This window comes from Colossoma macropomum, unplaced genomic scaffold (genome assembly GCF_904425465.1).
Source record: "Colossoma macropomum unplaced genomic scaffold, Colossoma_macropomum, whole genome shotgun sequence".
Taxonomy (NCBI): Eukaryota; Metazoa; Chordata; class Actinopteri; order Characiformes; family Serrasalmidae; genus Colossoma; species Colossoma macropomum.
In genome coordinates this window covers 12932339-12958648 of record NW_023494802.1, presented here as the reverse complement: position 1 = coordinate 12958648, position 26310 = coordinate 12932339, and the positions used below count along the sequence as shown (strand labels likewise).

Genomic DNA, 26310 nt, shown 5'->3' with positions numbered 1-26310 from the left:
TGAATCAAATCATTGTAAAAAAGATTTACCCCCAATAAAAGGTAATCAGTGTCCACTCACTGCTTATCTCACTCTGAAACTACACAGTATGTCTGAATGAGACGTTCGGCCACGACTGCAGTCTGTCATGTGATGACTGCTCTAACAGCGGAGTGTGTAACATGGAGAGGAATGGATGCGACTGTCCTGATGGCTGGACAGGCATCATCTGCAACCAGAGTGAGTCCAGAAAGTAGTGATTTACAGCCCACAAATATAAAGTATGGCCATAACCGCAATCTATCAGTACATGACTTGTCTGTGTTTTTGACCACCAGCCTGTCCTGAGGGCACATTCGGCAGGAACTGCTCCTTCACCTGTAAGTGTAGGAATGGGGCCACCTGTGATCCAGTGAGTGGAATCTGCCGCTGCCCACCAGGGGTCAGCGGAGACATGTGCCAAGACGGTGAGTGAGCAGTGGTCTGGGGCGTGGCATCTGACTGTGATATCAGACAGAAAGTGACTGCTTAATGCAACTCATACTCTTTTATGTAATATAGTTTGGGAGTTCAGTAACCTAAATATGTAAACTAACATATAAAACTTAGGCAAAACCTGCTCTTCTTACCAAGAAAGACACTTTGATGAACACGAAGCTAAATGTTGCAAAGTATCCCCAAAGAATTAGTAAATGGCAGTTTTGTATTAACACACCTTCTGAGGTATTTTGCCTTATTTAATTAAAATATATATAAAATATCCTTAATGTGAAGGTGGTGTAACGTGTTCTGTGCTTGCAGGCTGTCCTAAGGGTTTTTATGGCAAGCACTGCAATAAGAAGTGTAACTGTGCCAATAATGGACGCTGCCATCGCACATATGGAGCCTGTCTCTGTGATCCTGGCCTCTATGGGAAATTCTGCCATCTACGTGAGAAACAATTGACAGACTAAGCTCACTTAGTCTCTACACAATTTCCTAAAAGTTTCAATTTAAGATATCCTCATCCAAGTTTCATACATCTTTTTATATGTCTCCCTGTTCAGCATGTCCTAGATGGTCGTATGGACCTGGCTGTTCTTCTGAGTGTCATTGTGTACAGCAGAACACCCTGGAGTGCAACCGACGTTATGGAATATGTGTGTGTAAACCCGGCTATCAGGGCAGAACATGCAGTGAGGGTTAGTGAACTTTCTCCTGCTGCCCTTTGTCCTTCATCTCACAGACAAAAAATCGAATCAAAGTACAGGTAAAGCTATTGTGAATGACTGTCTTCTCTTCTTGGCTCTTCAGAGTGTGACAGTGGTTACTATGGCCTGGGTTGCAAGACAAAATGCCGGTGTCCATCAGGAGTGCCCTGCCATCATGCGACTGGAGAGTGCCAGTGCCCAGCTGGAAAGCATGGCGAGAACTGTGACCAAGGTTTATCTTCAGTTCATACTTTACTGATACCTTTATCTCCCTGCATGACACTGGAGTGATATTGGCACTGGTGTGCTGCTTTTGTAAGGCCAAAGCACAATAGTACCAATATCACAGTATAGTATGACCACGATACTTGCAATTACACAGCACAGTTTCATTTTTGATTTTTATAGTTAGATTTTAAGACAATGATGGCAGAAAAACTGATTAACAAAAAGGTTTATTTACACTCTGCAAAGAAAAGTAGCTCTGATCCAGCACTGCTGCATGTAAATGTATATTTATATATACAGTATCGTGGTTTTCGGGTGGGCTTTTTGCTTATAATAAAATTTGCTGTGGCTGTTCAATGGCTGGTTGTTGTTGCAATATTAAAGGTAAACAAGTCATACTTGAAGAACATGGAATGCCTCTCAGCCAATCACACTGGGGGGCTGGAACTAACTATTATAATTTTTAGTACATCATTATATTTCTCACATTACTTTCATATGGTCTGATTTACACATTCATATTCCCTTTATTTTGGCTAATCCCCAGTCCGGATGTGTTGCTAAACTTAAAATTTATTGCCCTCCTTGCTCTCTTGTGCTGTCATGGGAACTGAGCCTTAGCACACACTGAGCCACATTAGAGGCATGAGGTTCATATTGTGCTTACATCCATGTACAAACTTCAAAAAGCCATATGGGAAAATAAACCTAGCAGCTGACAATACAAGCGGCACAAGAGGCTGAGCCAAACATGGATACCGGACCCAAAAACACACGACAGAGTTGCTTTCATCTGTACACTTGCCGTGCTTCTGTAGCAGCGAGTTTCCTTTACATAGATGTCGTGCAACACTGTACTTCACTTGCAGGGAAAACCAGGAGAAATAAATGTGTCATTGCGCAGCATGTTGCTGTAAAAGATTTAAGGGCATGAAAGAATATAAAGCTAGACCGTTCTGCTCTGTGATTCAAAAGCTTTTGGGCCAGTTGACTTGCAACTGGTCGTAGTGATATGTGCAGGGGTTATTTATCTTCGCTGGAGTGACTCTCTGGAAGCGTGGAGAGTGGAAACTTCTTATACTGTGGTGTGTCAGTGGATGGAGACAACCCTGATTCCCCACAGCCTCGTCCACTGTGCTTCAGTCCATCCCTCGCTGCGGGAGTCAAGGGGGGTATGGAAATATCCGGAATATTTCTACAGAAAGCCTGAGCTGGCAGGGAGGACACTGGGTCTGGAAGTCGTTAAATGATCGTGTGCTCCATCTGCCATTGATTAGGAAGAACAGGCAGTGAGGGGAGTCGTACCGGGCCACCTCTACAGTTCACCTGCAGCCTCTGCAGTGGTCTTTTGTTTTCTGACCACCATTTTGATTTTCAGAATATTGATTTGCTTTGGATATGGATTTGCAGGGGCTGCCTACAGCCAAGATTAGCAACTGATGAATGAAATTCTCACCTATTTGATAAGGCTGTGTGACTTCTGCTTACTGTTTTTCTTCTTGCTACTTGAGTTGTGCTGTTGGCCAACAGGCCTGTACCACATACATTAAAGCAGAGCTGACTAATCAACATCTTCCGGATCTCCAATCTTACTGCAGTCAACTCATACCCTCAGTCCTACTGTAGTTAACCTACAAGCCCAGTCCTACAGCACTTAACCCAGACCTATAGTCTTACTGCATTCAGCTCATACCTACAATAATACTGTAGTTAACCTAGAACCCCAGTCTTACTGCACTTAACCCAGACCTACAGTTTTACTGCATTCAGCTTATACCCACGATACTACTGTAGTTAACCTAGAACCCCAGTCTTACTGCACTTAACTCAGACCTACAGTCTTACTGCATTCAGCTTATACCCACAATACTACTGTAGTTAACCTAGAACCCCAGTCTTACTGCACTTAACTCAGACCTACAGTCTTACTGCATTCAGCTCATACCCACAATACTACTGTAGTTAACCTAGAACCCCAGTCTTGCTGCACTTAACTCAGACCTACAGTCCTACTGCATTGAGCTCATACCCACAATACTACTGTAGTTAACCTAGAACCCCAGTCTTACTGCACTTAACTCAGACCTACAGTCTTACTGCATTCAGCTCATACCCACAATACTACTGTAGTTAACCTAGAACCCCAGTCTTACTGCACTTAACTCAGACCTACAGTCTTACTGCATTCAGCTCATACCCACAATACTACTGTAGTTAACCTAGAACCCCAGTCTTACTGCACTTAACTCAGACCTACAGTCTTACTGCATTCAGCTTATACCCACAATAATACTGTAGTTAACCTAGAACCCCAGTCTTACTGCACTTAACTCAGACCTACAGTCTTACTGCATTCAGCTCATACCCACAATACTACTGTAGTTAACCTAGAACCCCAGTCTTGCTGCACTTAACTCAGACCTACAGTCCTACTGCATTGAGCTCATACCCACAATACTACTGTAGTTAACCTAGAACCCCAGTCTTACTGCACTCAACTCAGACCTACAGTCCTACTGCATTGAACTCATGCCCTTAGTATTACTGTAGTTAACCTAGAACCCCAGTCTACCAGACCCCTGAGATGCACTGCTATTCTATTCTAATTCTTTTTTTCAGCCTTTAGAGAAACAAAGGGTTCTTGTTTAGCACTTCAAGGCAGATGCAAAAAAGTGGCTATTTCAATCATTTTATTTACTCTTTCTTATTAATAATGGTATTTCTGAATGCTGCCATTGAATTTATTTGATATGTAAAGAAAGTGATCACACAGAGCTGAAAATCCTAGATTTTTTTTAAAACATTTCCTACCATTTTGAAAAGGAAAACACATGAATAGTCACACATCAGACACGCTTTGTCATTACTCTTACAAACAAATGAATAACAACCTTGTACTCATATGAATTCTGTTTTGAATGAGCTCACATGCTCATTTAAGAAAAAAAAAACTCAGTGCCTCCAACAAGAAACAAAGCCTCTTGTATATTTTATATCATGAAAACACTCTGGCACACAGAAAGCTCCAGTTCTACATGTTGCAGTCAAATAAAATGATGTTACTGTCGTCAATAGGGACATGCGGGCATCTCTTAAAATGTAAGTTAGGAGAATAAGAATGTTATAATATGATCCCTTAAGGTTTAATGGGTTAAAAAAATTCAAGAATAGAGACTAAAGACAGAGACAGAGTAGTCATTGAGTTTACTTTAAAGCATAACCAAGTTTGGTTTTGTCAGTGCTTCATGTGTTTCTCTTCTAAAAATGGTGAGTTATATAAAAGGTGTGTGTTTGTCTCTTTACTAGAATGTCCAGAAGGGAAGTTTGGGGCTGGCTGTTCTGTGTCCTGTGACTGTAATGGGGCAGCGTGTGATTCAGTGACTGGACTCTGCCACTGTCCTGCTGGAACAACAGGAGAGCACTGTGGTAAAGGTGAGCTGCAGAGAGCCGCATTCTGCTGAAGAGAGTGGAAAAGCACTCTACGTCACTGGTGGAACACTTTATAGGAAACCAGTCAAATTCATTTATACTAAATGGATCTATTCTGCATTTTTACAGCGCAGACAATCATATACAGTATTGTATTTGACAATTTGACCTCAGTTTGTTCTCTAAGCTCTAACCATGTTAGAAAGAAAAGATTCTACCTTTAATGACTTTCCATTCTGGTGCTGGTGGGATCTGGCCCACAGTGCTGACTTTGAGGTGAGGGGTGTAAGCAGAGAGAGAATCTGTTTGGATCTGCGTCTCTATTCTTAGCCTCTGTCAAGCTCTTTTAGCCCATCTCCAGCCAAAGACCACAGAGATATGATAACGTATGTCCCCTAAAGGCCTCTTCATTACAGCAGCTCTCTGTCAGATGCACCGAGATTCATAACGAGAGGTAGCAGAGTGTGGAAAGATGGAAGCACACTGCCAGCCAAACACTCAGCTTGTCTTTCCCAGGGAGTCAGAAAGTGTTAATAGGTGTTAATAAGGAGTAAGCAGCTCCCAGCTGGAGTGTCAAAACAGGAGCCTCAAACGCAAGGTTGACATTGCGATGATGGTCTTTAGATGACTGGTAAATATGGTCCAGTTCTCTGGCAGACTGACAACTCTGTGGTCATATAACAGCGTGCCAAGTCAAGTTGCTGTCAGATAAGTTGATAAAGGTTTACCACAGGTCGTGAACTGCCTAGACCAGTGATTCTTAAAATCTAAAAAAACAATGGTGCCAAAAAGAGTGCTTTGTAGTGACGCAACAGGCACCAGATCAGTTTTGCTTCCCCAAAGAACTTTTCAGAAAAAACACTTGTGACAGTTGTTTTCTTTAAAAACATGTAATGAGTTTGAAGAAATCTGTGTTGAAGTTTAAAGAACCTCTGCATTGTCCTCTTAACTGTACATTCAAGCCAAGAATCATTTAGGAACCTTTTTTAAGAATACAGTCCTGGATCACCCCTGTCCTGCCCCTGACATTTTCATGTCTTTATGGGGAAACATCAAAATATGCATGACTGGGCTGCTCCAGAACCACGTTTAGGAGCCATTGGTGGAGACGTATGAATTTTGCAGACATGGCAAGATCAACTAACAAAAAACAAAGGTTGCAGTGTTAATGTAGTAAAATGGAAGGTTCTTTGTTGTGTTACAGAGTGTGAAGAGGGGCGCTGGGGCCTGGCCTGCGCAGAACCATGTCCTGCCTGTGAGAATGGAGGAATGTGTGACAAGCAGAATGGAACCTGTGTGTGTGAGCCAGGATACACGGGAGAGCTCTGTCAGACTGGTGAGATTGGCCACTGCTTTTAATCAAGGCTATTTTTATAGCTTTGCTGGCCAGCTCTTCCAGGAAGTATATACTTCAGCCTTCTCAGGCCTTAGCTCCATATTGTTTTAGCTATCTCTACTAATCAATAAACAGAGGTGTGGACTCGAGTCAGACTCAAGAATTGATGAATTGAGGTTTGAGTTGACAAAATCAAAAAAGATTTGTGACTTGACTTAGACTTGAGCAGCACTGACTCAGACTTTAACTTGGACTTAAGTCTTATGACTCTGAAAGACTCGAGACTCAATTTCATAGAAACATGGAGAGCATCTGTCTGTAGACGAGTCTGTATACAACCAGTTACTTTTCATGTGAATTGGTTTGTTTCTTGGTGTAGGCATGCCAGAACTGCATCAAGTGTAAATTTGATATACAGCAACGTCATCAAATGTCTGTTACTGTGCTTATGCTGGGCTTATTTTATTTTGGAAGACGAGTGAAGTGTGAGGGATTCAAACTTGCTTTGCTAGTAACAAGTGAAGCACTTTAATTCCAGTTTTACTGGAGAAACTTAACAGGCTAATTTACCATTTTCCTCATGGTAGTTAAAGGAAAGAAACAGAGCTCCCTCTATTCAGAAAAGCACAATATTCACAAAAAAGCTGAAGTTGACTTTTTATTCACTGGCTTCATGTTCACATTTTCTGTTCCACCTACTGTTACAACTCCTGCGCCATTTAAAGTTGAACAGAAAAATTGTATAAGAATCCAACTTCAGCTTTGTACATTCACCATCATTTTGCTGTCTTTTCTGTAAGCATGGTTGTACCATCATTTTTTGTGTTCAGTGTTGAAATGGCAATAAATTTGCTGAAGAATGCATGCTGACTCAGAGTTTAGGACTCTGGTTTGTATTGACTTGAGACTCCTGTCTGTACTGACTCAGGACCTGAATTGAGACTTGACTGTCTTGACTTGGGACTTGACTTGGGACAAGGCCTGAGACTTTAGATTTATTTGTTACCTGCAACTTAGTGACGTGTTCCCACATCTGTCAATAAGGAGCTTTAAAAGTGCCTGTTTTTTGCTTCTTTTCTTGCAGTCTGTCCAGCTGGCTGGTTTGGTTTGGGCTGCCAGCTTCGGTGCTCTTGTGAGAACGATGGCCGCTGCCATCCTGTCTCAGGCCTGTGTGCGTGTAAGCCCGGCTGGACTGGATTCAGCTGTGAGAAGGGTAAAGACCTTTGTACAAATATTGCTTAATGCCTTTTTCACTTTGGAGATGTGTTCCATGCTGGGCGGAGCTCTGATTCAAGATTGATTTTATACTCTGTAAGATTCTGCAAAATTTTTGCCAGACAATTTAGGTGGTATTTGTATTTGGGGTTGCTGTTAATTCTGCAATTAACAGTATGGTTATTGTTAGTAACCCTAACCCTAACATCCGAAACATTACTTAAGGTGTAAATTCAAGTATCAGGACACAAGAGCAAGTGTTATTGCGAATAATAACAAAGATTATTACAGCTGTGATGTTATTTACAAAAAGACACACCACAGGTGCTTTATTGCTTAATTTTACAACAGTTCTGCAAAATAAAGACAAAATAAAAAAACCCAAATATTGCATTAAATATGCTTTAATATGGGCAATTCCTTTTGCCAAAAAAGTAGTAACGTTAGCCATTAGCTGTACAGATCAATAAAACTGTTGTAATATCAGGTTCAGCTCAACTTTTTCAATACTTGCCAGATTAACCTTAATTCCATTTTTGTTCCAGCCAATTTTTATAACATTTCACAGCTCATCTTGTTTGCCAGTTTGTATTTAGTTTGTTTCTGCCTTAGTCCAGTTTATTTATTCCGCCATCACAGCTGCTGACCAAAAAAAGCTTGCTTAAGAGCAATAGGTTCGGAATTTGATGTAGTCCTATTGTCACACTCTTCTTCAGAGTTTTACCAAATGGGCTGTAGGTTTAATTTTATCCTTAACAAATTTCTCCAATGTAATTTACTGTTTACTTTCAAAGTAGAAAATTAGTAATAGTTAGCTACAGAGTAAAGTGACCCGTTGCTTAGCAGATAACATCATGAGTCGAACACTTCTCAACCAGTCAGATAGTGCTGTTGGAACTAACTGACATAAGAGATAAAGAAGTATAAAATAATGAATGTAAACTGCTACTGGACGAGTTGAGAATTAGAGACTCGGTAGAGTGATGATATGGTCAGAGTTATGGTGTTAAATGGTGATGAGTGGTCAGAGTAATAATGTATATATGTGCATGTTGTGTGGCAGTGTGTGAGCCGGGGCGCTGGGGAGTGGACTGTGCTAGTGTGTGTAACTGTACGAGCCATGCAACAAGCTGTGATGCAGTGACAGGACAGTGCCACTGCGAGGCTGGCTACACTGGAACCCACTGTGAGCAGAGTGCGTAACATTCACTTTCTTTTTCTCTCTCAACCCAGGTTTACGCTGTATGTTTTAGCCCAATTTTGTGGTAAAGTCTGCATATGTCAACTCTACTGTTTGACTGAATGAAATAATGAGGTAAAACAGATATACATAGTTTTCTTTTTCAATTCTCTTTGCAAAATAGACCATAGAGAGTCTGTACTGTCTTACTAGTTAAGATATGCACAAGTTAGAAAAGCTGATATAGTACACCTTACCAGTACTCATGCAGCATATTGTATTTAATGAAACAGAATTATTGGAAATTGTCCATGTACAGTGCACTTCATGTACAGTGTAAGCACTGACGTCGCAGCACGTCAGTTGGGCTAACTATTTTTGTACAGTGAGAGCATATAAATGGGTTTTGACGTAAGTGATGCATGATTCAAATGTGCAGTGCCAGCCGGCTTTCCACGGCACAGCTGGCTTCACACGCAGGGAAGAACACGGATTATGTCAAAGCTTTTTCACATTTGTATCACACTAACAGTGCACTTTTTTAAAGAGTGTCCCGAGGGTTATTTCGGGCCAGGCTGCCGCCACCAATGCCAGTGTGAAAATGGTGCAGTTTGTGAACCTGTGGGTGGAGCTTGCACATGCTTGCCAGGCTGGACTGGGACATATGAAAAATGTAAGTAAGGAGACGTGTGTGTAGGTTTGGGGCAGGGCGTTGTGCATATACCACCCTGTCAACACCTAGTTTTTCAAGATCATCTTTTCTTTGTCTTTTTGCAGTAACAGTGTATTAAAGCCTAACCCGGTATCTTGTGTAATTACATATGACAGTATTTATGACTGCACTTTCCTGGGAATAATGCCTAATTGCACATGTTATTCTGTTGTTGTGGCCATCAGCAATCAAACCTTTGAAGTGTTTAAACCACCTTTGGGGGGAAATCAGATGTTTTTAAATCAGATGTTTTAGAAAAGAAGACGGTCAGATTTTTTGTCCAAGCTGCTCAACCTGCTGCACTTAATAACTTAGGACTTAATTTCCCAGACCCAGATTAAGCTTAAACCTAGACTAAATAAGATTTTAAGTGGTGAAACACCACTGCATTGCAAGGTTGTCCAGACTAGGCTTAATCCAGGTCCAGGATGCAGCACATAAAGTATTAGAAAATAGCTGTTTTATAGCTGTTAGCAAGACTTTTCTTAATCATTTTTGTTACTTGATTGAAATGCAGCATAATATAATTTAAAAAGAATGCAAGCTTTTCAAAGGCAGTGCATATCTGTAAATAAGAAAATCAAAAACATCTGTGTGTTTGTCTGCAGCCTGTCCACAGGGTTTCTACGGTCTAGAGTGTCATCAGAAGTGTGAATGTCTAAATGGTGGCCAGTGTCACCATGTGACAGGAACCTGTGTGTGTCCAGCTGGCTGGCTTGGTCTCCACTGCACCTCCAGTGAGTCTCAGTGACCTGGACATCATGCTAACACACAAGCTGTAGCTCCAAAGTAAAATGGTAAAGCAGATGTTCAGGGTTTGTGTTTATGCCAGTGGCGTGCAAAGTTCAGCACACTCATTATTTGAGCATGTTAAGTAATGGATGCCATAGGGCTCCTAGCCAGCTATGCCTGTGATGTGGAAAGTTGGTCCCTTAGTGTTCCTGGACCTGTTGTAACACTCTAAACCTTTTTTGGGGAAAGAATGTGGTGTGTTTTGCATTGAACTCTGATTGTGTTGTGTTGTGTTGCAGAATGTCAGGCTGGCATGTACGGCCTTGGCTGCCAGCAGAGCTGTAACTGCTATCATGGTGCCAGTTGTGACCCCACCAATGGGCAGTGCCACTGTGGGGCAGGCTGGACTGGGCCAAGCTGTGAGCAAGGTACAGCATATCAAACATATACAGTGTCATACACCAGTGTGCCCCCCAGCCCCCCTCCACAGTGCAGTTTATGACTGATTAGGCAGAGGTATTTTGGTTTGGCTCTGTTCCCCAGCATGTTGGATTTGAAAGGAAACCGATTATGAGCTTTTAATTTGAGGGTATTTATAATGTATATAAATATGAGTAATTTGACAAACAGAGAACGCTGATTACTATATCTCCCTACCAGGGAATGGCTTCACTGTGGTCTGTTTTAAAGAAGCAGTGTGGAAACTGCAGTAACTACAAAATCCATACCACATACTTTTTTAGCTACTACACTTTTGGTGAGGTAGCATACAGTTCACCCATTTTAAATATAAATACCTTCAAATTAAAGTTGACATTATGCACTTATGCACAAACCCATAGCCACTGTTTCATTTAAAATCTCACATTCTGGAGTACATAGACAAAAAAAGCAAAAATTACCTACAGACTGCACTGTATATGGTACATATCCATATATAATACATAATCTCTATATAGTGTGCACCACCACTATTAATAATAGTCTCTAAACATTCAGAACTAAGATAAATAGAGACTACATCCAGGCTGTTCATTTCATACATGTAAGAGCTTTCTATTCTTTTCTCCAAAACCTCACTGAATGATTTACTCATGTGGTGTTAACACAGAAATAAGATGCTCTTTAATCACTGTTACACCTGTGGGTGTCAGTTTGTGAGGCTGAAAGAAAGACAAAGTGGGCTGTGGTTTGCCTGCTACTGCACATGTACTCACATTACTTCTTATTGTTAGTCCAAATCCCCGTGCTTTAGACCACCGCTTTTGAACACACTGAACTGGATGAGGAGACGGTCTTTATCGAGTCTATAAATCAAGACGCAGTTGTGGTTCAGGATGTAATGAGTCTTTGATTTTTCCCAGAATGCTCGGCTGGCTTCTATGGGGTCGGCTGCCGCCAGCGGTGCCTGTGCCAGAATGGTGGGTTATGTGACAGGATCACCGGGCACTGCATCTGTCCCAGTGGATGGACGGGGGTTGCGTGTGAACTTGGTGAGAAGCTGAACTGTCATAGACAGAGTTCTGTGTTTATGCCACAAATTACTGAATATTTTACCACTTCCTTAAAGGAATGGTTTGGCTTTGTGTCCAAAGTTTGCTTCTTTAGCTTTACACTGGAGCCATGTGGCTAATGTAGCTTACAAGTAATGGAAGATTATATACACTAATTAGCATTTTGCAAACTGTGCAAAACCCACCCCCATCTCTCTTTCTGTCTCTCTCCATCCAATTTTCCCTTCTTCTGACTGCCCTACTGACAGAGTGTGCTCCAGGCCGCTACGGTCCTGACTGCCAGCACACATGCGAGTGTGAGAACGAGGGTGTGTGTGACCGGCAGGATGGAAAGTGCTCGTGTCCAGCAGGCTGGGTGGGCCAGCGGTGTGAAACAGGCGAGAAATGCCCATTAGCCTTCATACACACATCGTCTTAATGGCTGCACACGAATGTCTTAGAAAAAAAACTGTTAGATGATTATTTAGGCAACCAGCACCTAGTCCAGGCTGCTGAACCTGCTCTTCAGACCAAGGAAGACATTTTGATGAATGTAAAGCTGAGAACTGCAAAAGTTAGGAATGATTTTCCAGACCCAGATAAGCCTAAACCCAGACTAAATGCATATTTATAAAGGTAAAACACCACTGGCATTGGAGAGTAGTCCAAGACTAGGCTTAATCCAAGTCCAGGAAAGTAACACATAAAGTATTAGTAAATAGCTGTTCTATAGCCTTAAATAAAAGCACAAGAATGAAAAATAAACATATTATTCATGTGAGCTGTCTGTGTGTATGTGCAGCGTGTGAAGCAGGGCTGTTTGGTCCTGGCTGTCAGAAACGGTGCACATGTGAGCATGGAGCTGCCTGTGACCACATCACTGGGACATGTTTGTGCCCCCCAGGGTGGAGAGGAGTCCGCTGTGAGAAAAGTGAGTTCACATCTCTTTTATTAACGCTTGCTCTTGTCTGATGGGGCAGGAGCATTAAGGCATAAAATGAAAAAGACACATACATAACAATGCTGTCTTTACATCCAGTCCAAAACGAACAGACTGTAATGCTGCGTAAAAATTTTTAATCACAGTCAGCTTGATTTTTGTTTTTTTGTGTATGGATGCAATAAAAACCAGGCTGACCATTCAGAGCTCTGTCATCATGAAATTACAGTAGAAGAGCTCGCCTTGCTGGTGGCAGAGCACAAAAGCTTTTATGACAAGAAACACAGTGATTATGAAAATGCAAAGGTTAAAGAAAGGCTCGGAATGATGGAGAGTATCTCAGTATAACACAGCAATGTTCATAGGCAATGTATCGTATATCTAGGTGTACTGTAGTCTGTTCAAGCCTGGTCTTTTTTGTAAAATGTTTGTACCCAGTTTGTACACCTACACCTACCTAAAGTCATTATACTACTTGAGAAATCTCAGATCGTTGAAGCCAGAGCAACCAACAAAACCATCAGATTTGGTGTGAAGATTCCTCTACTTTAAAAATCACCTTTTGTTTCCCAGAAAAATCACCCTTTTTTGAGTAGGCCTTAACACTGGTGACAAGAAGAGGGGTGGCTGTGGTTATTTAAATAAACAAATATCCAAACTCATCTTGTATACATCCAGTATTTGTTTACTGAATTAGGTTAGAATATGTGCAGTTTACAGCAGAATTGAAGTTGTCTGGTAATTTTAACAGTTTTAACTGATGCTCAACAGCACAGACTGTCATAATGTTTTGTCCCATGTTTAGTGAGCTGACCGCATCTTAGTGAATCTTTAACAAATTAATGACAGATTGCTGCAGTGTAAGTTATGAAGCTCTTGAGCTATTGTTCTGTAGGTCAGCTACAGAACAATACAATTCATACAAAGTTAAATTACACATAGTGAACAAATGTTAAACCTTCAGTGCTTACATTTCTTATCAAAAAGATAAAATAATTTCTCATCGGAATATTGAATAAGAATCTGTTTTTTTCATTCTGAGTTTGACCATGAAACTCTGAAGTGGTTCATCTCTTTATTTCTTCTCTCATGTTTCTCAAAAAACGTTTAATTAAGAAAGAATACTCTTTGTTTAAAAATGAAGGGCATTCAAATTTGTCCTTAGACAGGAACAGACTGAACAAGCTATATTAATAGGAAATATTAGCCCTGTCACTGGACCTAACCCTGAGTCCTAGGAGGTGGTAAATGTAACAGAGGAACTGGACTGGTGGCTATCATGGACAGTACAAAACAGTTCATCCCCTGTCTGACACTCTGAGTGGTAGGACTAACTCAGCCAAAGACTCCTTTTACCACAGTGCTGCAGGGAAGGAAGCAGGAGGTCTGGTGTCTTTACTGCCATCTGTCTTTGCAGCTCTTCTCTCAAAAGTTTAAACAGTAGGTCCACATTAACTGTTTGTGTGTTGGATCTCCATGAACTGTTAGTAGGCTTTTACCTGTTTATATCCATGCCTTTTTAACTGCCCTAATTCATTCCCCTTTATGTACTGATTGTGTCCTTATTTACTACACAACCTTAGTGCCTGTTGACTTCATTGACCATTCTGGTTTTATCTCTACATCTTGGAAAGCAGATTGACACTTTACACTGATCAGGCATAACATTATGACCTATGCTTTCTATGCTCATTGTCCATTTTATCAGGTCCACTTACTATATAGGTGCACTTGTAGTTCTACAGTTACAGACTGTAGTCCATCTGTTTCTCTGCATACTTTGTTAGCCCCCTTTTACCCTGTTCTTCAGGTGTCAGGACCCCCATGGAACCTCACAGAACAGGTACTATTTGGGTGGTGGATCATTCTCAGCACTGCAGTAACACTGTGGTGGTATGTTAGTGTGTGTTGTGCTGGTACGAGTGGATCAGACACAGCAGTGCTGCTGGAGTTTTTAAACACTCTATTAGACACTCCTACCTTGTCAGTCCACCTTGTAGATGTAAGGTGAGAGACGATAGCTCGTCTGCTGCTGTACGGTTTGTGTTGGTCATCCTCTAGTCATCAGTGGTCACATGACGCTGCCCACTGTTGGCTGGATATTTTTGGTTGGTGGACTATTCTCAGTCCAGCAGTGACACTGAGGTGTTTAAAACTCCAGCAGCACTGCTGTGTCTGATCCACTCAGACCAGCTCAACACACACTAACACACAACCACCACGTCAGTGTTACTGAAGTGCTGAGAATGATCCACCAGCCAAATAGTACCTGCTCTGTGAGGGTCCATGGGGGTCCTGACCACTGAAGTACAGGTAAAACGGGGCTAACAAAGTATGCAGAGAAACAGATGGACTACAGTCTGTAATTGTAGAGCTACAAAATACAACTGTGCAGTAAGTGGAGCTGATAAAATGGACCATGAGCATAGAAACAAGGAGGCGGTCATAATGTTATGCCTGATTGGTGCATTTCCTCACAAATCTCAGAATGTTTCTGTTTTACTGCCCTCTGCTGGCAGTCGTAGTGTAATACATCTGTTTTCTTGTTGCAGCCTGTTTGCCTGGCTCTTATGGGGAAAGATGCTCTCAGAGCTGCCTGTGTCCTCATGGCACCTCCTGTAACCACGTGACGGGCGAATGCGGCTGCCCTCCCGGCTTCACGGGCAACGGCTGTGAGCGGAGTGAGTATGAGCAAAGCATGGTCATGGTGAAATGAACATTGCAGGAGCTACAGGAATCTGTTCGGAATTTCCCAGGTGGCTGTATCCAATCTGTGCAAGTTTCCCTTTCAGTGATATAGTAAAGCTCATTTTCTGCCTCGCTCTGCAGCTTGTCAGCCCGGGACGTACGGGTTAAACTGCAATCAGGTGTGTCAGTGTTCAGAGGCCAACCAACTCTGTCATCCTGTCACTGGACTGTGTTACTGTGCGCCGGGCTACCGTGGCGACAAGTGTGACACAGGCAAGCCTCATTTTGCACATTTTCATTCTTCTATAAAGAGCAGGTGTAAATGGTATAAAATGAATTCATGCATTGCTTTTGCTATTTTATGTTTTAAATTTTTTCTTGTTTTCTGAGTAATGTCTCGCTGTGCTTGGTCGTTGCTGTCATAGAGTGTGAGAAGGGTCGTTACGGACCTAACTGTGAGCGTGAATGCCAGTGCCTTAATGGCGGAGTGTGTCAGGCCACCAGCGGCACTTGTGTCTGCCCTCCAGGATACATCGGAGCAGACTGCAATATCAGTGAGTGACGGATGCACACTCTGCATAACAAGACCGGTCATGAAATCACATACAAAAACTGCTCATTTTTACATCATTTGAAAATGACATTGACACAGTTTTCCCTTACTGCTTTATAACATTACCTCTTCTATAGTTTTGCACTAGAGCTGACAAGCTAATGCTTCTGACACTATGACTGTGACCGAAATGCACAATGCATTAGTACTGCAATAGGACAGAACTGTATAGTTCAGGGGTGTGCAACTCTGGTCTTGGAGGGCTGGCATCCAGCACAGTTTGGCGAATTACCTGCTTGAACACACCTTATTCAACTCATCTGTCAATTGCCAGGCTTAGTGGTTGTGTTTGAGTAGGTAAACTACCAAACTGTGCTGGACATCGGCCCGTAAAACCATAATCCAATTCATAATCCATGAATCAGTAAATGATTTTAGGCTCTTTGTCATAGTAAGCCTCCATATTTTTTCCAGTTACCCAAACAAACTAATATTAGCTGTTTGAGTGAGACTGAAGTTATTTGTAGCCGTCACAAATGTTTTAGAAAGTGCAGGAATCAAGGACTGAAAAAAGTACAAAACTTTACTGGGCTACACATTTAATTTTTGGTCCATGAGTGCAGTAACCAGCTGGTGTTTTTGAAAACCCCAAATATAGGAATAATAATAGATAATGTAGTGACCTGCTGATATCTGATTAACTCCCTTCTCCAACATGTATAGCGTGTCCAGCTGGGTGGTATGGGCAGGACTGTATGCGGGTGGCTCTGTGTGGAGATGGGGCCAGGAGTGATCCGGTTACAGGCCGATGTGTGTGCAAAGCCGGCCAGCGAGGAGAGGACTGTGGACAAGGTCTGACCCGTCGCAGCATGCTCTCTAATTAAATAAAAACACATACAGTGTATGTCCACTGTCAGTGCTGCAGTTCCAGCTATTCCCTTTGTAGCTTACTGTGAAAGCATTCATTGCATATGTTTGTTAGGCTGTGCTCAGGGCTGGTTTGGAGAGGACTGTGCTGAGCGCTGTAACTGCAGTAATGGAGCAGTGTGTGATCCAGTGACAGGAAACTGCACATGTAGCTTGGGCTGGACTGGAGACAACTGTGATGCAGGTAGGGTAATTATATTGAATGAGCCTGCAGATGAAGAACTACAAATGCTAGATGCATTCACTTTCTAAGCCTTGATGCTCATTTTAGATTTTTTAAAAACAGTAAGATCTGCCATCCATGTTTGGAAGTGAGCCATATCCGCCATTAGTGTGAACAAACCTCTGCCCTAACAGGATAAACATGCATACACGCTGCCGACACTCAGTCATGATAGCAGTAATATGGCCATGAAGTGAAGTGTGATTTAAAAAAAAAAAAGAACTCCAAACTGACCATTCTCATTAGAGTTAACTGACCAATAGCTCAATTTTGATTGAATATTGATCACAAAACTTTGGAATTATCTGATTGACATCACGTTTATGCAAAAAAATGTATGATGTATATAGCTTTGTTGTACTTCATAAAGACAAATCACATGAGAAAATGGTTATGCAGAATAAACCACTTGCTCAACTCAATGCATTTGAGTTGCATTGTTTTTTAATGGCCTTCCGCCCAAAGGCTCCAGCTCCCCCCGCGACCCAGAAGGATAAGCGGCTTAGAAAATGTGTGTGTGTGTGTGTGTTTAATGCTAGCTGTAGATATACAGGTATATGTTATTTTAGCTACTTTGTTTTCATTTCTCAGAGTGTCCCAGAGGCAGGTATGGAGCTAATTGCTACCAGCAATGCGACTGCAAGAACAATGGTACATGTGACAGGGTGACAGGAGAGTGTCAGTGTGCTCCGGGATACTATGGTCATCTCTGCCAACATGGTGAGAAACGTAATAATACATATAATACAGCATGACCATCTGCTTTCACCCCATATGAATTAGGACATTCTGTACGATTGACACTGAATGATGTACAAGTTTTCAACTTTAATGGCTGACCTTCCAACGGTTTTGTCCATAGCCTATAATTCACCAGCATGCTACACGGCTATTTCTTGTAGCTAACAAGTTCCCTGTAATAAAAATGTCCCTTGTGTCTCTTTTGCTTCTCACTGTTGATGTATTACATAACAGGAAAGAGCAAATCTGTCATCTAAAGTAAATAACAGATAAACTGCCTGTAGTTTTTCAGCTCTTCTGCAAATCAAAAATCTTTCAGCATCTATCAGTTTAAAATGAGATTTTTCATTTTCTCGTTTATCTCCAGAGCTTCTTACAATGAAATGCAATGAAAGAGTTAAGCTCATCATTTCTTCTGACGAGAGTTTATGACATATAATTGAGCTATCAACACATGAATCGTGTTTATTTACCTTAGTTACCTTAAATTATTTTATCAGAGAGGCGTTTGTGGCAAGCAGCTAAAATTAATGAGTGCGAACCACCACAGACAGATACAGGATCATGATTAGCTGTTATGCTTCAGAGATGCAGCAGTTTTGACCTTTGGAGGGCAGCCAGCGAGAGACCCTAACATCAGTTAGTGAGGTTAAACTTTAGGGTGATCAAGCAACAAATGAATTAACTGACTGTCATAAATTTAGTTAAATTCTGCCTCTAAAAGTTTAAATGCATCTGTGAAGCTACTCAATGTTAAACATGCATTGCAATTTGCTAATGTGTTTTTATTATTGTTGGTAAAAATGATATCGACATATATTTGCATATAAAACTGCCATGTTTCACCCTCTGTTGTCTGTGTACGTGTTTCTAAGATACTCATCAGCTTGTTGTTCTTCTACTTTATTAAGACCCCACTGCACTGAGGTATAGGTTTGGAACAACACTACAAAATGGCTGACACACTGTATAGTGCACCATTTCTGTAATAGTGAGTGATTCTGAACGCAGCATATGGCTTTTGTGTTTAAAGCTTGCCCTCCTGGTTTCCATGGACACCGTTGCCAGCATCTTTGCGAATGCCACAGCAAGGCCCAGTGTGAGCCCAGCACTGGCCGCTGTCTCTGTCCACCAGGTTACCAAGGAGACCGCTGTGAGAGAGGTGAGGAACACTGATTATACCAAAGGACTGTTAAGTACTATTTGGACAGAATTTGTTACAGAAGGGAAGGTGCAGCGATGTAATTACTACCAGACCATCTCTGGAAGTTCCATCTGAATCTGTCATACCAGCAACTTTTTATGAACTGCACGTTTCCACATCTGTAAAAATTACTGCAGCCAAGTCATAATAAAAGATGAACTGTAGAAATAACCCCAGGGTATATCAGTGTTGTTTCAACTGACATGTTGGTAAATGTTCCATCATATCCTGCACTGAATTCATGAGATCAAGAAAAATACGAAACAAAATCTAAAATGGCTCACCACAGTAGTTTCAGCATATCAGTTTTATTTTTAATTGTGTGGGGAAAAAAATCACGTTAAACTTCAGTTAATTTTGGTAAAAATGTTACTGTAATGAACTGGAAAAAGGCTTGAATTCTTATCAATGAGAAATGAAGTCTTACAGGCTCAAATATTATTCTTACAAATACAAATTTTTAAGATGTTATATATATGTATATACACCGATCAGACATAATATTATGACCTATGCTTTCTATGCTCATTGTCCATTTTATCAGCTCCACTTACTATATAGGTGCACTTTGTAGTTCTACAGTTACAGACTGTAGTCCATCTGTTTCTCTGCATACTTTGTTAGCCCCCTTTTACCCTGTTCTTCAGTGGTCAGGACCCCCATGGACCCTCACAGAGCAGGTACTATTTGGGTGGTGGATCATTCTCAGCACTGCAGTAACACTGGTGTGTTGGTGGTGTGTTAGTGTGTGTTGTGCTGGTCTGAGTGGATCAGACGCAGCAGTGCTGCTGGAGTTTTTAAACATCTCAGTGTCACTGCTGGACTGAGAATAGTCCACCAACCGAAAACATCCAGCCAACAGCGTCCTGTGGGCAGCGTCCTGTGACCACTGATGAGGGACTAGAGGATGACCAACACAAACTGTGCAGCAGCAGATGAGCTATCGTCTCTGACTTTACATCTACAAGATGGACTGACAAGGTAGGAGTATCTAATAGAGTGGACAGTGAGTGGACACAGTGTTTAAAAACTCCAGCAGCACTGCTGTGTCTGAACCACTCACACCAGCTCAACACACACTAACACACCACCACCACATCAGTATTACCACAGTGTTGAGAATGATCCACCACCCAAATAGTACCTGCTCTGTGAGGGTCCATGGGGGTCCTGACCACTGAAGAACAGGGTAAAAGGGGCTAACAAAGTACGCAGAAAAACAGATGGACTACAGTCTAAGATGATAATACCTGCTCTGTGAGGGTCCATGGGGGTCCTGACCACTGAAGAACAGGGTAAAAGGGGGCTAACAAAGTACGCAGAAAAACAGATGGACTACAGTCTGTAATTGTAGAACTACAAAGCGCACCTATATAGTAAGTGGAGCTGACAAAATGGACAATGAGCGTAGAAACAAGGAGGTGGTCATAATGTTATGCCTGATTGGTGTACATACATATATGTATTAAATGTTGTTTGCATACTATATTTTGCATGGTGCTGTTACCGCCATGATTTATAAATCTGGCCTCAAGTCTGCTTATGAGCAGTGGAAACTACTATGCATGGAACTTCTTTGGTGTGGCGACTATCTCGTGAAATGCTATAGTTTTGTGACAGGTTGCTACACCTGTCATTTCCAATAAGAGTCTTTTACAAAATAAACCCAGTGAATAAATGCTGAAGAGCACAGAACCTAAAACTAACACGTCAAAAACATTTCTCGAACACACTACAGTACTTTAGTTAAACATTTGTGAAGGTACCAACCAAAAGTCTGCTGTCTGAGCAGTGCTGCTATTCTCCTCTCAGACTGTGAGCAGGGCCGGTTTGGGCCCGACTGCGCTAACACATGTGACTGTGATGGAGACACACCATGTGACCCTGTGAGCGGCAGATGTCTTTGTGCACCAGGAAAGATGGGAACCCGCTGTGATATCAGTAAGATTCATTCATTCTAGTGGCAAATATTACTGTAAGGTCTTTTTTTCCTCTGTAATTCATTTTGATGCTGTAAATTTTACATAACAGTGTTACATTTACTCAATTTTCTTGTGCTAAGCCTGTGCACTGAATCGCTACGGTCCGGAATGTTCGGAAAGCTGTGAGTGCACACATGGAGCACAGTGTAATCCACGGAACGGGCAGTGCACGTGTCCAAACGGCTGGATGGGACCAAGCTGTTTAGAGGGTACATCTATCATTTCTTGCTTAGGGAACAAAAAGAATTCTTTTACATTCCCTTTAGTTACTTCACTGTTTGACTTTTCTACAGGCAGCATTCTTACATCTGCTCATCAGCTTCACAGAAGCAAAAAGAAGGATCAAACACGACTCAGCTCGCCAGTATAACAGCTGCAAAAATGACCCTTTACCTTAATGACCATTTAGCCTTGCAGCAAGCCAAACAAGTGCACTACAAACTTTCTCCACAATGGAAACATGTTTATTCAGTACCTGAGGAAACTTGACCACAATGATGGGAACTTTTAGACATAAATAACTTTCTTTTTTTAATATTTGCAATAATGACCAATGCACTGTACATGCAACAAGGACTCCTCGTGAAGGAGAAACATGGTCATCATGGCTACAGATGCTGATTTGTAAAACTCTCTTGCATCTCACTGGGAGGAATACTGACGGAGTACACCCTGGCAGCATCCAGACCAAAGATGAAAGAATGGAAAGATCAGGGTAAATGTCTGCAGGTTGGACAGAAGACATCACAAGTTTGAGTTTCGTTCCAAAGATTTGTAAAAAATGTGTTAAAAATAATATCACTGTTGTCAGAAGAAAACCTCTGATCTCCAAAATGATAACTTTACAGGAGAAGGATAAAAAAAACCTACTTTACTTTTAATGTAAGTCAATGGAACCAGACTTTTTTCCAAGTCATTTTAGGTCATTACTTTTACTTTTTCCATTCATCGTGAAATTTACATGCAGTGTAAAGGGTAACAGGTATTTTCAAATTATGCCAAAAACTGAAAAATTTCAAAAATGGAGATACGAGGTTTTATTCCAACAACAGTGATATGTTTATATACATGTATGAACAACCCTAGTGAGTATTAAGAAATGCTTTTAATTTTTTTTAACAGAATGAATTTGTATCAAGAACACTGATAAAATCATCACTTTATATAGGTCACTATCATTTTTGAAGCATTTTCTCTCAAAGCCTATTGTGCACAATACTGTGCACTGTAAATATAAGGCCACGATATTCTGTGATGCTGTTTCTAGCAAAAATCAGTAACACATGGATGATAAAAATGTGCTAGATTATGCAATAATGCAACTAATAGAACAAGCATAAAGTGTTTTACATATGGGCTGTACATAAACAGTGAAAGTGTAATATTGCTGAGTAGCCTGTACGTTTGTTTTTTGTGTGCATGTGTGCATATAAGTACTGTAAAACCTTAATCTGCTAAACACCTCCATTTTACTGTATAAGAAATGTTACTATTTTGATTACATTTATAAAAAAATATTTTATAGAAGGATGTATTTTTCTACATATGTCTCAAAGACAATTCATCTGTAAATTCTGCTCTGTATCCATAAAGTGGAAAATGCACTACACAAAAACAAAACAATTCATTTTTCAGTACGAGTTGTTTTAAACCAGGGATAAATACAGCACTTCTATTTCTCAGTTGTATATAATGCTTTAAAATAAAGCTGAGTCTAGCAGACCTTTACTGTAGTCTTTAATTAATAAGGTGATTAAATATAAAGGATTCTGGAATCAAGCTGTACACATGATTACATAAAGTGCTGCCACGCTTAAGTAATGAGCCACACACTTCCACAATTTACGCATTACAGTTTATTTTCAGTTAAGTTTTAAGCTGTACATATTTTTCTTCAAGCTCAATGTAATAAATGCTTGCCAAGGCAAAAGTGATGACATCCAGTAAAACCAGTACAGTATGTAGAGGTCAGACTGAGGAATCAGACTGACATCCCAAGATGTATGTATTCAAAAGGAAATGAAAACATTGTTCACACAATGGTCAACAACAACAACTCAGGCTGTAAAACAAAATTCTCATCATCTAATTCCTGTCAAATCTTTAAAACATCTTATCCAAAATGATCCGATTTCATTTACATACAGCCGCTCCTATTGATAACATAGGATTACTGGATTGTTTAGCGTCTTTATACAACAAGGTACTCAACTTGAGCTAAATCTACAGGGAAATTCAGGAATTCCCATCCTCGGAGGAAAACCTTGCTCAAATAAATAAGAGGCTGTTTAAGAAAAATTACATGCACCAACAGCGTTTCGCTTTGACGAGGGTCGTCCTCTACATGCTGCAGCACACACACAGCTCCACGTGAGCCACACCCGATGAAGAGATATTAATGGCTTTTGAGCAAGTGCAAATATATAGTAAATTCTGCTGCTCATCCAAGGACTGCTGAGATACAACCAGAAGCTTGATGCCGCACACGGTACATACAGCTAAACTCATTTACCGTATAACAAGACCGTCTAGTTTGGTGGATACAGAGATTCTGCAAAGAACACTACATACAAACTTTAACACAGATGAATGTCTGTAGACACCTCACGTAACCCTCAGCAGTCAGACCTGACTGCTAAGCCACTGTCCTTCAGCAGTGGACTTTGATTAAAGGAGCCTTTAAAAGCCCAAGGGCACTCAAACATTGTATTTAACTACTTTTTGATGGGCTTGTTAATGTATTTATTAAGTCTTTAGCCAGTTATTTATGCACTTAGTGACAGCTGCATATATTGTAAGACCACTTTTATGTGTGGTTTGCACTGCAATGAAATCCTTTCATCCTCTGATCAGCTCTGAGATATAAACACGGGGGCTCATCTTTTACAGTGAGCTTTTTTACGGTGCCCTAATTCTGCTTCTGCACTCCAAATGCAATCTTAGTACGTGGGTGTCAGTAGAGTTTTATACAAGATGTACATTATGGCCTACTGTACAAATGGTAAAACTGTCTGGAAATTACAGGCATACAAACCTCTGTACTGTACTTCAGACTGCCAGCCTTTACTGTGATAATAAATTTGTAAACGATCTAACGTGAGAGATACATTTCAGACAGTACCATTCGCAAAAGAAGCAACATGTACTGGAATATTTTCATGCGTAGTGACAGTACAGTGCTCTACAGTCCATATTAATGAGAAAAGAGACAAAAATTTGAGACAGTTTTTGGAAGTATACCATAACTGAAGCAGTGTTTGCTTACATGTGAACAGTGGTTTGTGGAACAGCCTTAAATGAGATGGTCAGTGTGAGGATTTGGTGTTGCTGTAATTGTGTCTCTGGCACTGTCCCTGCAGTGCAGCACTGCCCAGCAGAGGGAGCCACTGGCCAAACAAACACAACGAAACAATACTGTCTCTGATAGGACAATAAAAGAGGCAGGAATCAGCCTCTGAAATCGATTGTTGGGGTCAGTACTGAGCACACCAGTGGTCAAAGTAATTCAACGTCTCTTCAAACTGGAAATGATTTCACTGTGCTCCATACTTTACAAGATAAAGTAATATTAATAATAATAATAAAAAAAAACACATTGTAAATAAATAAATATATATTAAAGGATGAGCTGTGCTCTATTCTCTAAAACAAATGATTAGTAATTAAATATTTAACATTAAGGCAAATCAGCAGATATGGAACAGTGGAAAGATGAATTACACTAAAAAAACTTATGATAAAAATGAGTTTTCATCTATATGCTCCTTTTAAATAATCCAAGATATGTGCGCATTCCACATGTATATTAGGAGGACATGTCTATAAATATTTTGGGAGGAAAATAGAGAAGAATACATACACTAATAAGAATTCTTTGGTTTCAGCCCAGCGAACCACTGTTGCCTGGATAGTTGACTGTATGCAGTAATATTTAAACTGCTCACTTGCTTCCTAACCTACAGTGAAGGGTTTAAAGCACTACGGGGAGGCGAGGGCACCCACACTCTTTCAAATATAGAGAGCCCCTTTAGACATTATAATTTAAACTTAATATACAGTTTCTCATTTATGCTTACTGGAAAATGAACGGGGGTAAGAATTTTCATGAATTTCTGAAGACCAAGATGTTCAAAACCTCTCTACTAGCACAATCAGATCAGCAGAGGCCCCTGCAGGATGTGCTAGTGTTAACCCTAGGCTTATTACACACCAAGGCTTATTATTAAGCATCCACATGGACTACAACGCAAACTGGTTATTCTTAGGTTACTGAAGTGTGTAGTTGAACGCTGGACCTGCCGGTGGGTCCTGGGTGTAAAAGGGGTTTTAAAAGTCGTCTTTGTAGTCTTCATAATTTTACTGCTCAGGAGATCCGACCGCCATTCTCCAGGCAGAGGTGGATGATGATGTGTAAGGCATAAAAATTTACTTCACTGACAAAAGCATTCCTTCATTCCGTTACAGATTTGTCAGTGACCGCAGTGTTTGACCAATGCTATTACGAATGATATGCTGACTATTTTCCAATAGCTTTTGTAAGATGGTTATATTTCCAGGGTAAAGGACAGAAAGCATGTGCTTTGGCCTGTGAATCACATGCATGTATAGAATAGATACAGATGTTCCTCTGGAACTCTGCGTTTACTAGTTGTCTAAAAGAGAAAGAGCAAGCGAGTGAATGAGCGTGTTCCGTTTCTGTGGTTCCTCTCTGGATTAAAGGAGCGTTCTGCTCGTTGAGGCGGCCTCTACCTGATTTTGTCCGGGTTTGCGCCCCTCTCCTGCTTGTCGTTCTGAAGATCTTTTACTCTTCCCACCTACAATCAGCAGACTCCGTTGGGTGTGTGAGCTGGCCTGTCCAGCAGGACCTGTGACCGTGCCAGTCCTGTGTGCCAAGGTCTCATTCAGTCAAAGCTCAGGCAGACAGAGGAGCAAACAGAGCAGAGAAACGCTCCCTCTAGGACCTGTAGTCCTTTTTACTGTACGGCTTGTTGCCTAGGATACTGTCCACCTCATGAATGATTGATGATGATAACTTCGGAAGAACCTGCATGAGAAAACATAAATATTCTCTGAACATGAATACTGCATGGAAGTCACGTTTACCAAAGCGTGATTAAAGCATGATGGTTGGGCAAAAAAACTAATTTACACAATTTTCTCCTTACATTAAATGTAGCTGACCAGCTAAGACATACTTCATGCCCAAAGTTCGCTTCTTTAGTTTTGCACTGAAGCTAAAAGGCTGATGAAGCTAACAAATAATGGAAGCTTATTCTCCATCACAGCCTGAATTTTGTTTATATTTAGGTTAAGTAGCCTATTTGCTGCAGCCCCCCCCAGTGGAATGGAATTTTTTTTAAATTAAATTAAACATTTTACTCATAACTGAGTGTGTTTACATGAACTCGATAATCTGATCATAATCGGATTTCTGAAGTTATCTCCGATTTCTTAGATTGGAGTGAGGTCTCAAAAACTGATTAAGAAATCCGATAAAGAGAGCTTTTAGCTCAGTAATCAGATTTCTCAATGCATGTAAACTCTTACTCTGATTTCTT

General features: G+C 40.9%; 2 protein-coding genes across 6 annotated transcripts in view; one reads left to right on the top strand and one right to left on the bottom strand.

Moving 5' to 3' along the window:
* megf6a (multiple EGF-like-domains 6a) overlaps positions 1–21228 on the top strand; it is a 95808-nt gene extending 74580 nt beyond the window's left edge. Inside the window, exons 12-36 of the mRNA XM_036591843.1 lie at positions 88–219; positions 318–446; positions 781–909; positions 1026–1160; positions 1273–1401; positions 4704–4829; positions 6031–6162; positions 7247–7375; positions 8441–8572; positions 9105–9230; positions 9878–10006; positions 10301–10429; positions 11366–11494; positions 11764–11892; positions 12297–12425; positions 14987–15115; positions 15264–15395; positions 15548–15676; positions 16399–16527; positions 16658–16786; positions 17417–17545; positions 18600–18728; positions 20583–20711; positions 20833–20961; positions 21046–21228. Of these exons, the coding sequence (XP_036447736.1) occupies positions 88–219; positions 318–446; positions 781–909; positions 1026–1160; positions 1273–1401; positions 4704–4829; positions 6031–6162; positions 7247–7375; positions 8441–8572; positions 9105–9230; positions 9878–10006; positions 10301–10429; positions 11366–11494; positions 11764–11892; positions 12297–12425; positions 14987–15115; positions 15264–15395; positions 15548–15676; positions 16399–16527; positions 16658–16786; positions 17417–17545; positions 18600–18728; positions 20583–20711; positions 20833–20961; positions 21046–21122 (3185 nt within the window). The 3' untranslated portion in view covers positions 21123–21228. The remainder of the gene's footprint in view (positions 1–87; positions 220–317; positions 447–780; positions 910–1025; positions 1161–1272; positions 1402–4703; positions 4830–6030; positions 6163–7246; positions 7376–8440; positions 8573–9104; positions 9231–9877; positions 10007–10300; positions 10430–11365; positions 11495–11763; positions 11893–12296; positions 12426–14986; positions 15116–15263; positions 15396–15547; positions 15677–16398; positions 16528–16657; positions 16787–17416; positions 17546–18599; positions 18729–20582; positions 20712–20832; positions 20962–21045) is intronic.
* A 4066-nt stretch (positions 21229–25294) lies between these two features.
* Positions 25295–26310, bottom strand: part of kcnab2b (potassium voltage-gated channel, shaker-related subfamily, beta member 2 b) — a 61207-nt gene continuing 60191 nt past the window's right edge. For all 5 annotated transcript variants that reach the window (XM_036592092.1, XM_036592090.1, XM_036592091.1 and 2 more), the window contains one exon: positions 25295–25796. In XM_036592092.1, coding sequence (XP_036447985.1) covers positions 25707–25796 — 90 coding nt within the window. In that variant the 3' untranslated portion in view covers positions 25295–25706. The remainder of the gene's footprint in view (positions 25797–26310) is intronic.